Genomic DNA, 13,232 nt, shown 5'->3' with positions numbered 1-13,232 from the left:
ATTAAATTATTTTATTAAATATTATAAATATTATTAAAGTGCAAACTTGTGATCTCGTTATAATTCGCACTTAAAATAACAAGTAATATAAAATTAATTTTATATATCATATATAACACAATGTGACAAAATTAAAAAGAAAATAATCATAATTTACACTACTTATTCATACATACATATGTATGTCATATCAATTAACTAAAAAATAAATCAATTCAAAACCCTAATCATGAAATTTTGTCATCATTCTCATTGATTTGTGACACTGTGCATTGTCATTGTACTTCTAACTTATAACAGCCACTCGAAAACCAGATACTCAATAAAAATTAGACCATGCACATATAATATTAACTTATTGACACCATTACTTAACACATGAAGATCATGTTCCTTTAATATCTTTAGAGCGGCTATATTGATTAACTTAATCCGACTTAAGTCACCGAAAACAAATTGCGTTTTTTCATTACGGATCTTTTGGACGTCTTCCAAAGAAATGAAATTTTAGTAAAATGATTTCATTAAATATCAGTGGGCTATGCTCAAAACAGTAAACAAATGGACAAGCCGAAATTTTGGAGAAGTCGACTTCTACATGACACAACTGCTATCACGTCACGGATACTTCAAAAAGTACCTTCACAGAATGGGGAAAGTCGAAGAGCCGTCTTGCCCATACAACGACGCGAGAGAAGACGACGCTGAACACACATTCTTTGTATGTGCACGATGGCAATGGGAACGCAGCGCCGTAGAAGACCGGGTTGGACCAATAAACACGGACAACTTAATTAGCGTCATGCTGGAAAGCGAAATCAACTGGGGGATCATCCAGAAATTCGCAGCAATTTTACTACGCAGCAAAAAGCGGGACCTGGACACAGGTGCGCAGATGTAAATCTCTCAATGAGAAAAATGGAACGCCACTCTGAAGTAATGCAAACGCGGTCCCAGGGTGGGCCACGGTTCCTTAGAGGGGGGGTTTTTAGTGACCTGCCAGCGGCACATACCGCTGTTGTTACGACTTCTATCCCCTCCCCCGCAAAAAAAAAAAATGCTCAAAACATACATATGTTATGTTTACAAAAATAACAGTTAAAAATTAAAAAAGTGGTGGGTTTTCTAAAGAAGTACCATTCAAATTAAATTAATTTTGTTTTCGGATACTACTATACGAGAATAGACGAATACTACTGTGCATTTATATAAATGAATATATATATAATTAACAGTTAAACTACAAAACGCTTAACATCGTTAATTACAGTCATGTACCATAATACTTAATCCAATACAACATCTCTAGAATATTGTCCTAAATTCTCAAGTTGATCCGAGTAATAGTTTTGGAGACACAGTATTGAAAAGTTGCGCGCGGGTTCAACTATATAGTCACTTATAACTTTAAGCGCGTTTTTCTCGAAACTGAGTTTTCAAAGTCGGTTGTCAAGTTTTCTCGCGAGCTACTCAACCAATCTTAAGGAAATTTTACACGGGTATTCGAGATATAATTTACAAGGTCTTGAACGAAGGATTCTTTTTTTTGCTCAATTACAACTATTTAAAAAACAAAAAGATCGAGAAATTTTCACCAAACTTTTCTTTTGTTTTTCCTTCGTCTAATACCTAGTATATGGTTTAAATTTTTGATGATCATGTAAGAAGTTCTGCTGTCAACGCAGAGGCTCCTTTTTTCCGAGGGACTGCCGCAAATGATGTCGTAATGGTCGAGTTTTGAATATTTCCTTTGAAAATTTCACAAAATATGAATCTTTGGAATAACAAAAAGTTTGAATAAAATATCTGAAAAAAAAACTATTGAAAATAGGTTTAATTGAGTGGTCTTAAGAGTAATACGTAGTAATAGAATAATTAAGGACACCACGGACGGTTACTTTAACCAAACCTGAATTAATAGTGAATTTTTATACCGCTACGTTAATCGGAAAACACAATTTTAAGTAAATTGCTACTGCAATTAGATTTTTTCCATCTCACCCTGCTATTAATATGAACATAACTGTATGTACATATGTATGGACCAAACATGGAGTTCAATTTTACAAAGTAGCGTTAAGGTTTAAGATATATGTATAATGTCAATAAAAAATGCAACCAAGAGATGTTTAAACAAACAAAATATTCTTTGGTGTCCACTGACCACTCATGAACTTTACTGTTTTTTAAATCATCTATTTTATATATTCAACTAATATGGGCTTATTGTACGGCAGAACGATGGAGCTGTATAGAGAATTCCACTTAAGCCCAAAACTTTTTTCAGTTAGCCGCCGACGTACTTTGTTTACCAAACAATGAGAGAATGTTCACCTCAACCCTATCGCTGCTGGCACGCGAATAAACGGGGGCCAACCAAATACTTGCAATCGCAAACGATAACCTCGTCTTGCTGTTCGAGTGCTGAAATTACAAGAAAGCAGATAAGCCTGCAAGTCTTTCAGAATGACTTTTAATTTGCGTTGGCAGCGAGACATACATACATATACATATATAATGTAAGCGACGATCCTACCAGCGCTAATCGGACGCAGTACTAGTGCTATACTACGCTCCGTACTATTGCTGATAACAAATACTCATAGTTTATTACGTTGGGATTCCGCTTGACCAATTTTACGTGTCTTTACTCTTTTTTAATATTCCTTTGTGACGATCGTGACAGCACTAATATCGATAAAAGTTGACGACACCACTCCAAAACGTTGTTATGGTGTGGATCCCATAATCTCAAAGTACGGTGCAGTGTCGTGAGAGTGTCAGCTACCTCTTCTGTTAAATAGGTCTCTATGATCATCGCATAGCCCATCACTGCTAAACAAGCGTTTAGGTAGTTGAGCGCGCTAATGATCGAGCAATGGTGGAGGCAGCGGCTCACCGAGGCATTTGAATGTCGCTTTAACGCTTAGCTATGCGACATTTGTGCTTTAGTCGGTTAGCGTAACTGCTTCAAATCGGACCGTCTGACTTTAAACGGATATTTCGTCGGTTAAACCATTCAGTACAACACGTCGTATCGCAGCACATATTTCAGTGTTGTCGGTAGTGAAAGTACTCGAACGAACTGTATGATTGTTGGGCTCATGTGCTCGTAGTAAATGTGTCAAACTTGAACTTCAAAATTGCTGAGAACAGCTGTTCGATTGTAGCTTTCAGCTTACTTTAGTGGAAAACAAGTTTTTGAATTTTTCAACTCTGATCGCTACTGTCGTGACCGTACCACGTCTAAAGTATGTATGTATAATTGGTGTCGTGAACTACTAGTGCTTTATTTTTACTTCTCTGTTATCGTATTATTTTTATACACTGAACAGGGTGTATTAAGTTTGGCACGAAGTTTGTAAAACCTAGAAGGAAACGGCGGAGACCATATAAAGTATATATGTATATAAATGATCACGTTGAGGAGCTGAGTTGATTTAGCCATGTCCGTCTGTCCGTCCGTTCGTCCGTCCGTCTGTATGTACGCGAACTAGTCCCTCAGTTTTGAGATATCGATCTGAAATTGTGAACAAGTCTTTTTCTTACCAAGAAGCTGCTCATTTGTCGGAACGGCCGATATCGGACCACTATAGCATATAGCTGCCATACAAATTGAACGTTCGGAATCAAGTTCTTGTAAGGGGCCTTTGTATTTGTGAAGGGTATAATAGCTTCGGCGCAATCGAAGTTAACGTTTTTTCGTGTTTTTTTAATATTTGACGCTGGTGCCTTAAAGCTGCTTGGCCAGTTTTAAATGTTCCGAATTAGCTTCAATTCCATCACACGTGCAACACAATTCACTTTTATACATCGTTTTACCAGATATATTTACAAACATTTATATACTATTATTATATTATATACATACTTATGTTTATAAAAACAATACTGAACTTGTCGAGGAGGTACGTATATCCGCAACGACCCAAACGTCTGAGAAACTTTTCCAACTGTATTCCAATGATTCATGTAGTCTTGAGGTTGATATTAGCTACTTAAACATAACCAAACCTTGTGATTTTACCAAATACGATATTGTTGCTATAATAGTTGATTATACCGCTATCCGTATTCACAGCGACAAGTGATCTTTTATTCAAGGAATTTGATTATGGTGATCGTCCTTTGATTTGGATAATTCAGTTTAATTTTCATGAAATACTTAAATCTACTCTTAAAAATTACAACCAAGCACTTAGATTCCTCGGTCCCCGTAGCCGAACGATTCGGTGGGCTTGTGGTTTAAATCACTCCGAAATGTTAAAATGTTTTGAAGACGCCGCCCATGAATAGCAGGCTGTCGGAATAAAGAATCTACAAATAGAGCGAGATGCTCGGTCAAATGTTCAACAAAGGTGTGTACCTGTATACATGTATAGACAGCCGTCTATATACCTATATGCATTTTCATGGACATATTTATTATTCGAGCTTGTGGATACACGATACATACTCTTCGCTCTTATTAAGTGCTATTAAAGTTTGATATAAGGCTTCATGGTAATTATTTTGTTAGAAAGAAAATTAAAATACTAAAATATCCTTCAGATCCGTTGATTTATACTCCAAAGTAAAATTATTATTATAAAAACCAAATTATTGACGAGTATTTTGCTTATATAATTTGAGTGTTTTGACGTCAATACAATTTTATACTTAAGAAAGTCGTTTAGATTGATAACAGCTGCTTATATGTATGTAGAATACAATAATATGAACACCAAAGTGTTTAATAGCTAAAAATAGTGATAATGATATCTTCATAATCGGAATTATTGAAAATATTTTTAATATTTATTACATTTACAAATAAATTCCCTATGCAAAATTATAAAGATATGTTTAAGAAACCAATGTAAACTTCAGGTTATAAACAAAAAGTCTTAAAATTCGAAACTGGACCCCAAATTCTGGACTGGGTTCTGCAATTCTCGTTACTAATTAATTTCCACCAGCCAGACTAAATTAAACCAAGATTTGGCATACTTCTGAGCTTACTTACCCTTAAAATCTAACAATGTTGCTGTAGTAAGTGACCTAAACGGGTAAATTAAACCATTTTTATACCCTGAACAGGATATATTAAGTTTGCCACAAAGTTCGTCCAGAAAGATCAATCAAGAATAATGAGCATGACTAGCTGGGTGATTTAGCCATGTCCGTCTGTCTGTACCATATATGTATGTATACGCGAACCACTATAGCATATACATACTTAGCTGTCATACAAACTGAACGATCTTCAAAATTTGGCATGGTTTATTGTCTAAGGCAACGGTGCAATCTCCGAAGAAATTTTTCAGATCGAATTACTATAGCATAAAGCTGCAATATAAACTGAACGACCAAAATAATGACCTTGTAAAAAATATTTTATATTTGTGAAATGTATTATAGCTTCAGAGCAACCGAAGTTAACGTGTTTTCTTGTTGCTAGTGAAATTTAGTATTGTTTAATGCTAACTTGCCCTATCCCTCTGGTATTTCGATTATATATACTTATATCGATGTTTTCAGAGGGAGCTTGTATTAATGTCAACATAATTAGTAACAAGTGTCAAAGTTCTTTTTTGGTTTGGTAACAGCTCTTAATGTATTGACTTAGGTCACCATAAAGCTTGAACTTATCTAGAGCTCATCTTAACCGGACACTATCTTTGTTTGAGTCCTGTTCTCATTCGTAAACTAAAAGAAGTTTCGTATTTATATCAGTTTCAATTTATATCCCTATCATTAATATGCAATTATTTACAATATAAATACAATATATGTAAATAGATATACCATATAAGTATGCATTAATAGTGAATTAAAACAGTTTTTTTATAAAACCCACTTCTAATCGAGACAATTTTTTAATAATGTTATTCGAAATTAGCCTTTAGCCGCAAGTAAGGAAGTAACATTAATGAGTTAATTAACGTTTTTGATTAATGTTCCAGCCTCTTAATGGAAAAGTAGAATTGATTTAAATCGGTTTATGTTTAATAAATGCATTATGAATATAATTTATAGAAACAGGTGTACCGATGAATATGAAACAGATGTAAATACGGTGTTATTTATTAGGATTTATTTTAAGGCCGATTCAGAAGGAGATCGTTGCGGCCGCATTGGCGAAACTTTCAGTTGCAAATAGATGCTGACCAACTTCAGGATTATGACACACATAAAGCGTTTGGCCTTCTTTAAACGACGAATCTAATCTAACCCTGAAGAAAGCTATGATTCCAATTGTTGGTCGCTTGAACTAAAAGTCTACATTTCTGTATTGAATAAGATAAGAGTACAAGCGTGGACGTCAAAACTTTTATCAAACTTTATTGATTTACTCTGGAGGTACTCGTAACTTGAAATTGTAGATAATGAAGTCTACTAAGTAGTGTGCCAAAATAGCTCCATTCGAGTCTGTGCAAATTTTCTAATTGTATGTTGTTCTGTTTTGATAACAATAATATTTACTTATGTATAAACTAATAACGTCTACAAATTTAATGCAAAAGTACTTACGCATAATCACAGATAAAACAATCTTATGTCAACAGGGTTCTAACTACACTTATATGTATATTTACAGCTGACTAACTGTTTTATATTTCCCATGTAAATATTTGCATTTAATATGCGCATTCACTTAGTCGCTGGAGTAACAAAGTGCAAACTTATAAATGTGTAGACTATTATAGCTCAGATAATTTGACCTCTATCAACGTTACATTCTGAAGTGCTGATAACAAACATTGAGATTGGTGAATGCAAGTTTTTGCCTCGCTTGCATTGACTGCGTTCACACGAGGACTTTTTTGTCACCCAAATCGGTTTTTTATGTCTGGCAGGGGACGACGAGGAAATGCGAAAGGGCCATATCGCTCGTGCTCGGTTGGCAAGCTTTGTGTTCTTATTCGTAGCAGTTTGCTGTTTCGCAATGCGGCATTCTTACTATAATAGAAATAATAATTAGTTAATCAAATATATCAAAAATATTTTTGTCTACCGCGCACATGAAGCGTACAAGAATTTGAGAATGGGCTATGAAAGGGAATGCAAAAAATTGTCGGACTCAAGTTTCCGAACTCGTGTCGCAGTTTGCCTCGTGTGAACACAGTCTTTTTAGGCAAGTGTCGCCCAACACTGATTTGAAGAGCATGTGAGAATTGTTGTATGAGTGTTTTGATTTTATTGAACGGAAATTATGCGCAACGTGGAGTGAGCCCCGAACTGATTACTACAAAGGAGGAAATAAATTAATGTGGCAAGTATCACTTGGAAGAAATTCACTTTAATTATATGTTATTTGAGTATTAATACAAAAGCTCGTATTTTATTGTTAATTATATTAGTATTTAAATTAAATTTAGATTGAAAATAAATTTTAATTAATTATTACAAAGGTTAAAAACTTGCCCGTTGGTATCTGTGCACATTTCAACAATTTTAACAAAAACAGCTTATCCTTAGCAAACAACTATAAACATATGTTTTTGATGTTATATCTAAAATCGGAATACCAAAAAAACACTCGACAATGAAGAATATTCTAAAATCCTTTTTTTTTTGCTTTCTAAAACAGCTTTAATCTAAAGAATATACCTATTCATTGTTCGTAAATCTTTTTTAATAATAATCTATTGTAGTTTTAAATATTTAAATATTGCTATCAAATAAAATCCGTACTGTATTGGCGATAGCTCTAAAACCCTAAACTCAATGATATCACTGTGAATTTGTCAATTCAAATTTGATTGTGGATATAAATATTTTCTGTTAAATATTAAACTTATATTTATAATGTTTTCCTTTTTGTTTTATTAAATAATCTTAATTAGCTGTCTTTCGGTGTTTGTATTCCCACAACCATCCTTTCTCTAGATCACTGTGTACTCAATCTTTCAAACAATGCACAATGTATGAACTGTAAATAACGCTAGGCAGTCCAATGTTTACTGAATCAATTAAAGCGACATGCTGATAAATTATCATATCGCTCCAATATTGACCGCTGCTCCGCATCATTGCGCCCAACGCGCTGGTGTGGTGGTGTACAACATTTTGATTAATGGTGATTGATTTTAAATTAATTGTTTATTACACAATATTTACATTGCATATGCAGCTGTTCGACCACTTGCTACGGAGCAAACTTTGCAGATAACGGGAAATAACACTGAATGAAAAATGAGGTACAAAAGAGGAAAAATACAAACATTTGTATTCAATAAAGCCTTTATCCCTCCGCAGAGTGATAGCAGTAACGTTTTGGCAAATTTCGATTTCATTTAAATAATATTAAGCTAATATATTAATATAATATCTATATCGACTCTTCTGATCCGGTCGGCTTTCGCTATAAAAATTTAATTTGTACCCTATATCTCAAACTATTTACTGAGAGACTAGTTTGCGTTCTCTCTACCGAATTTGTTATGTATGTATACTTAGATCAACTCTGTTCATATTTCAGATGTAACTGGTCTATCTCTGATTTGATCAAAGTTTTAAAAGTTGTTTTCCTTTCCTTTTATACAAAATGTAATATTATACTTATGAGCATGCATATAGACACACTTTGTAACGAACTCTCCCAGGTGACCAGAAATATGTCTATTACTCAAGATATCTCAGTTTTTATGGAAGTTTTCCGTTGCTTGATCAATCGGACGGATTGCCATCCTGTTCAACTATGCAAGTGAATCCCATATCTGTTCTGATGTACTTATCCAACATACAGTACATATTACAAACTACCAGTATACTGTTGAGCAACATGTTACATAAGTGTATAAAATAAATAAAATACAGCCAGTTATTTTCAGTGGCGTTCAAAACACTTTATTTATTTTTTGAGAAAGGTTGAAATCGTATGAACTAATGAATTAAAATACTGATTCGCACATGTAGTCTTTCAAGTCGAATTGTGCAGTATCAAATAGCCTATAGCCCTCATAAAACCATATTTAGATTGTTATCGAAAGTCTTATATACATACATACCAAAATGCATAAATATGTACATATATATGTATGTATATATGCCAGGGTGATCCAATAAATACTGAGTCTACAAAAGCAAAAGCCAATATTTGGAGTTCGATACACGATTGACTTTACAACAACTTTTTGCAGCTTGCAATATTCGCAAACGGTTGTACCAATTTCATTGAAATTCCGGCTGAAGGACCTAGATTAGGATTTCTTGCTTACAACAAATATTTTTAAAAATTCTAGTGCTTTGAAAATCATATTGAAACTTCTGTTGCTACCATTAACTCATGTGAAATATATGTATATATTGTATATATATTAGGCTGATTCAAAAAAAAAAATTTCATTTTTTTTTTCGAAATCCTAACGTAAAAACTTTCCTGGAGATGTAAAAAGACGCTTGTGAAAATCAGAGCCCTTAATATTAATATTAAAAGATCGCGCATCGCAAATGTCTATTTTCCATATAAATAACACGGAACAAATTTTTCTTTAATTTTGGAATTTTGCAACTCTGAACCGGTTTAACGGATTGTTGAACCAAATTATATTCTAATAGGAAATTATAGGAACCCTCTACAAACAAGTCTTTAGGAAATTTTTGATTATCTTAACCACTTAGGAGATATTCGAGGTCAAACTTAAAATTACAAAAAAATCACAGTGACATACATATGTATGTGTAAGCTGATAGGACCATTAGCGATATTACCTGTTTAGATGAGATTCCCTTGAGTGCTGCTTGACTATCCCTCCGTACGAAATTCACGTTTGATAGTTACGCGGAAGATTAATCTCCGAATACAGACCAACTACTAATTTGAAAATATTACAATTTGTATATAATGCACAATATTTTTTGATGAAAAGTTACTCAGTGCTTATGTGCCGAGATTTCAGTTTTGATTGGTCACAGAATTTAACCACTTTTATAATATTTAATAATCATTTGCTTATTGTATTTTTATCTTTTTTTTTTAAGGCAGCACAACAGTATGACCCAACACAATCCCACAAAATCAGAAGAACTGGAATCTCTGACAACGAAAAATGGCAGAACAGCGCAAATTGTTTCAGGCCTTAATAGGCCGGCAGAAAAAGTACCGCTGGGCGAACAGAGTCGTGCAGTACGACGTCAAGAATTAATGGTAATACTTGGTAATATTGGATTGCTCTCTACCGGAATGGCGCTGAGTTTGCCAACAGTCACTTTGCGACAGTTGACGGACCCCAATGAGGCTGTTCATCTTAGCGAGTCACAGGCCTCATGGTTCGGTAAATGTATTCGAATGAATTGAATATAAAAACAATTTGATTTGTTTTGCTTTTTTTTCATTCTTTAGCTTCCATCAACACACTTTCATGCCCACTCGGTGGTCTACTGTCTGGCTTTTTACTGGATAAAATGGGTCGCAAAAACACACTCTATGTATTAAATGGCATTGCGCTTGCATCATGGGCTCTGATGGCTTTAGCGGTGGAAAGTAACGCCAATACTGTTTTTATACAGCTGATGATGTCGCGATTTTGTATTGGTGAGTAGAAGTGACCACATATGTACGTACATATGTACATTCGAATCATCCAGCTGCAAACTGAGAACTAAATGATTTCGGTTATGGAAATGAGTGTCTATAATAGACAAGAAACAATAATTTACATTATGATCATTGAAAAAATAGTAATAGATAACATTGTAGACAATTGGTTTTCACTATTAACTTTTTTCTAAAGACTTTTCACACTAGTTTGTGTTTTGTTTGATTATAAATAAGTATATGCCCCTAATATAGACACTAAATTTAAAGTTTTAAATGTCTTCTTTTCCAGGTATTGCTATGGGAATAGCCAGCGCTCCAGTTGGTGTCTACTCCGCCGAAATAAGTTTACCGCGCATACGTGGACGACTCATTCTTGGCACATCGGTATCAATTGCTTCGGGTATTCTAGTGATGTACATAATGGGATATTTTATTCGGAATGACTGGCAGTTAATTTCAATGATTTGCTGTGCCTATCAAATAGTAGCGATGCTTTGTGTTATTCCAATGCCGGAATCGCCCAGTTGGCTAGTGTCTAAGGGACGTTTTGAGGAAGCGAAGAGAGCGCTTAATTATTTTCGTGGCTTGGAAAAATCAGGTAAAAGTTAGAAAAACACTTATGCTGATGTCCTACAGCTGTACTTCGAGAAAATTATAGAACGGCAAAATTTTATACGTTTTGGGTAATGCAGGTGTTGACACTCGTAAGGAAAAAACAAGCTTGGAGCTTCCATATTAGGTTGCATTTCATATATCCCTAGAAGTTTTGTTAATAAAAGTACCTTAATCACTTTAATTTCATTGTTTTCTGCCCCCAAATTCCAGACGAAATCACTCATCCTGAAGTACTTGCCGAATATAACTTACTGCAGAAATCTATACAATTGGGCGAAGGTGTTAAGAAACCACCATTTTTGAAAAGCATACGCGAACCAGAGGTCTACAAGCCACTTCTAATTCTCATGGGTATGTTCGCTTTCCAACAGTTAACAGGCATCTTTGTTGTAGTCGTTTACGCTGTACAAATCTCACAAGAGGCTGGCGTCACTATAGACCCATTCATGTCTGCTATCATGATCGGTGTTGGACGAGTCGCAACCACAGTATTGCTGGGAATCATTTTGGAGAAATGGGGACGTCGTCGTTCGGGTCTTGTGTCGGCACTTGGTATGTGCATATGCATGTTCGTATTGGCCGGCTATAGATGGAGTTCATGGCTACAACTAATACCATATTTGCCGATCATTGCAATTATTGCCTTCATCATCTTAAGCACATTCGGGCTCTACACGTTACCATTCTTCATGATATCTGAGCTCTTCCCGCAGAAAGTACGCGGAGCAGCTTCGGGCTTGACAGTGGCGGTGGGCATGTGCTTCGCCTTTATCTGCATTAAAACATATCCGGCGATGAAGAATGCATTAGATAATGACTATTGCTTTGTTATTTACGGTATTATGGCATTCATAGCGGCGGTTTATGTATACGCGGTGCTGCCGGAGACACGTGGACGGACACTGCTCGCCATTGAAGACCAGTTCCGTACTGGCGTGAAATCGCAACGTTATCAAGCCGCTCCAGTAGAAATGCAGGAAGTGTCCGTCAAATGAGCCAATTGTGTGTAGAGAAAGAGAACTAATTAATTACTTGTTCTACGTTTAATTTAATTAGGAAGTGAAAGTGGAGTTTTAATAATGCTACCAATAAGTAGATTAACAGTTAACTCAAAAAAATTTGCATTTAATATTGGGCGCAAACAAAAAGAAAAAACTTTTCGAAAAGAATAAAATTAATGTAAAACTTAAACTGTGATAGGTTCATTCGCTGGTAGAAGATTTTATTACAGTTAGTGGTTTAAATTTTAATACTTACAACTATGCTGAAATAAATTTAGAATATAATAAAAACAAAACAATAATAATTGTTGCTTATTTGATGGATCGAAGCTTAGGGGGCAAAGTGGGTGGGGGGGTCACCTGTCGTGAGTTCACCATCATCTCGAGCTTCAGGAGATGGCTGCCATCAAGGCAGTAGATGTACTACTCCGAAGCTCTGAATAGCAGAGCAATACATTTCTTGAGCTCGCTGACAATACGTTCTAGACTCTTCGGGGCTTATTTGACCTATTTATCGTAATCATGCTGCTTTGTTATCCGACTTGTTAGGGTACCTTGTCACAGTGCAATCACTAGAAACTGCAAAGCCGATTAGTTCAGTCTTATAGTCTCACCTAACCTTACCTAATCTAGGATATTTAATACTCATATTAAAACAATTATGTGTATTAAACTTTGTTTCCCATACATCCTTATGCATATCTTATAACCGGTTTTTGAAATCAGAATTTTTAATTAAAAGTTGCTGCGCCTAATTATTCTTCATTTAGTTGATCTGATATAACATTTGCTTTTGGAAAGATTTAGCTTAGATAGATCAAGTTGTTATATGTCTTCTTAGCAGTGAGCCAACCTGAGCGTATTTTTCAAAAATTTTTGAATTTTCCACCTTTTCATCAATTTGTATAGTAACCCTATTTAATTATCAGTAAACATGTATAACAGTTTCATTACGATATCTCAAATTGAGATTCATAAAACACTATTGAAACACCTTGTTTAGTTTTTGCAACAAAAAGTACTTAATGATGGATGAGCTGTCATTGACTGACCGCCCAGCCCTTCATATTTAACTTCCATTTATTTTTTCT

General features: G+C 34.8%; 1 protein-coding gene across 4 annotated transcripts; it reads left to right on the top strand.

The window, feature by feature from the left end:
* The first annotated feature begins 2,933 nt into the window (after positions 1 to 2,933).
* On the top strand, positions 2,934 to 12,446 carry LOC106615558 (facilitated trehalose transporter Tret1). Of its 4 annotated transcripts, none has more exons than XM_014231830.3 (5): positions 2,934 to 3,251; positions 9,967 to 10,259; positions 10,328 to 10,519; positions 10,815 to 11,123; positions 11,351 to 12,446. In XM_014231830.3, the coding sequence occupies exons 2-5, from the start codon at positions 9,980 to 9,982 to the stop codon at positions 12,133 to 12,135; spliced, it is 1,566 nt and encodes a 521-aa protein (XP_014087305.2). In that variant the 5' UTR covers positions 2,934 to 3,251; positions 9,967 to 9,979; the 3' UTR covers positions 12,136 to 12,446. The 4 variants fall into 4 exon arrangements, with proteins under 4 accessions (XP_014087305.2, XP_069965115.1, XP_036218402.2 ...); XM_070109014.1 differs by having other exon boundaries at positions 2,934 to 3,255; positions 9,971 to 10,259; XM_036362509.2 differs by having other exon boundaries at positions 2,934 to 3,255.
* Positions 12,447 to 13,232: the final 786 nt, after the last annotated feature.

Source organism: Bactrocera oleae, chromosome 4, assembly GCF_042242935.1.
Source record: "Bactrocera oleae isolate idBacOlea1 chromosome 4, idBacOlea1, whole genome shotgun sequence".
Taxonomy (NCBI): Eukaryota; Metazoa; Arthropoda; class Insecta; order Diptera; family Tephritidae; genus Bactrocera; species Bactrocera oleae.
The sequence above is the reverse complement of the archived record's forward strand: the minus strand, read 5'-3'. Positions and strand labels throughout refer to the sequence as shown.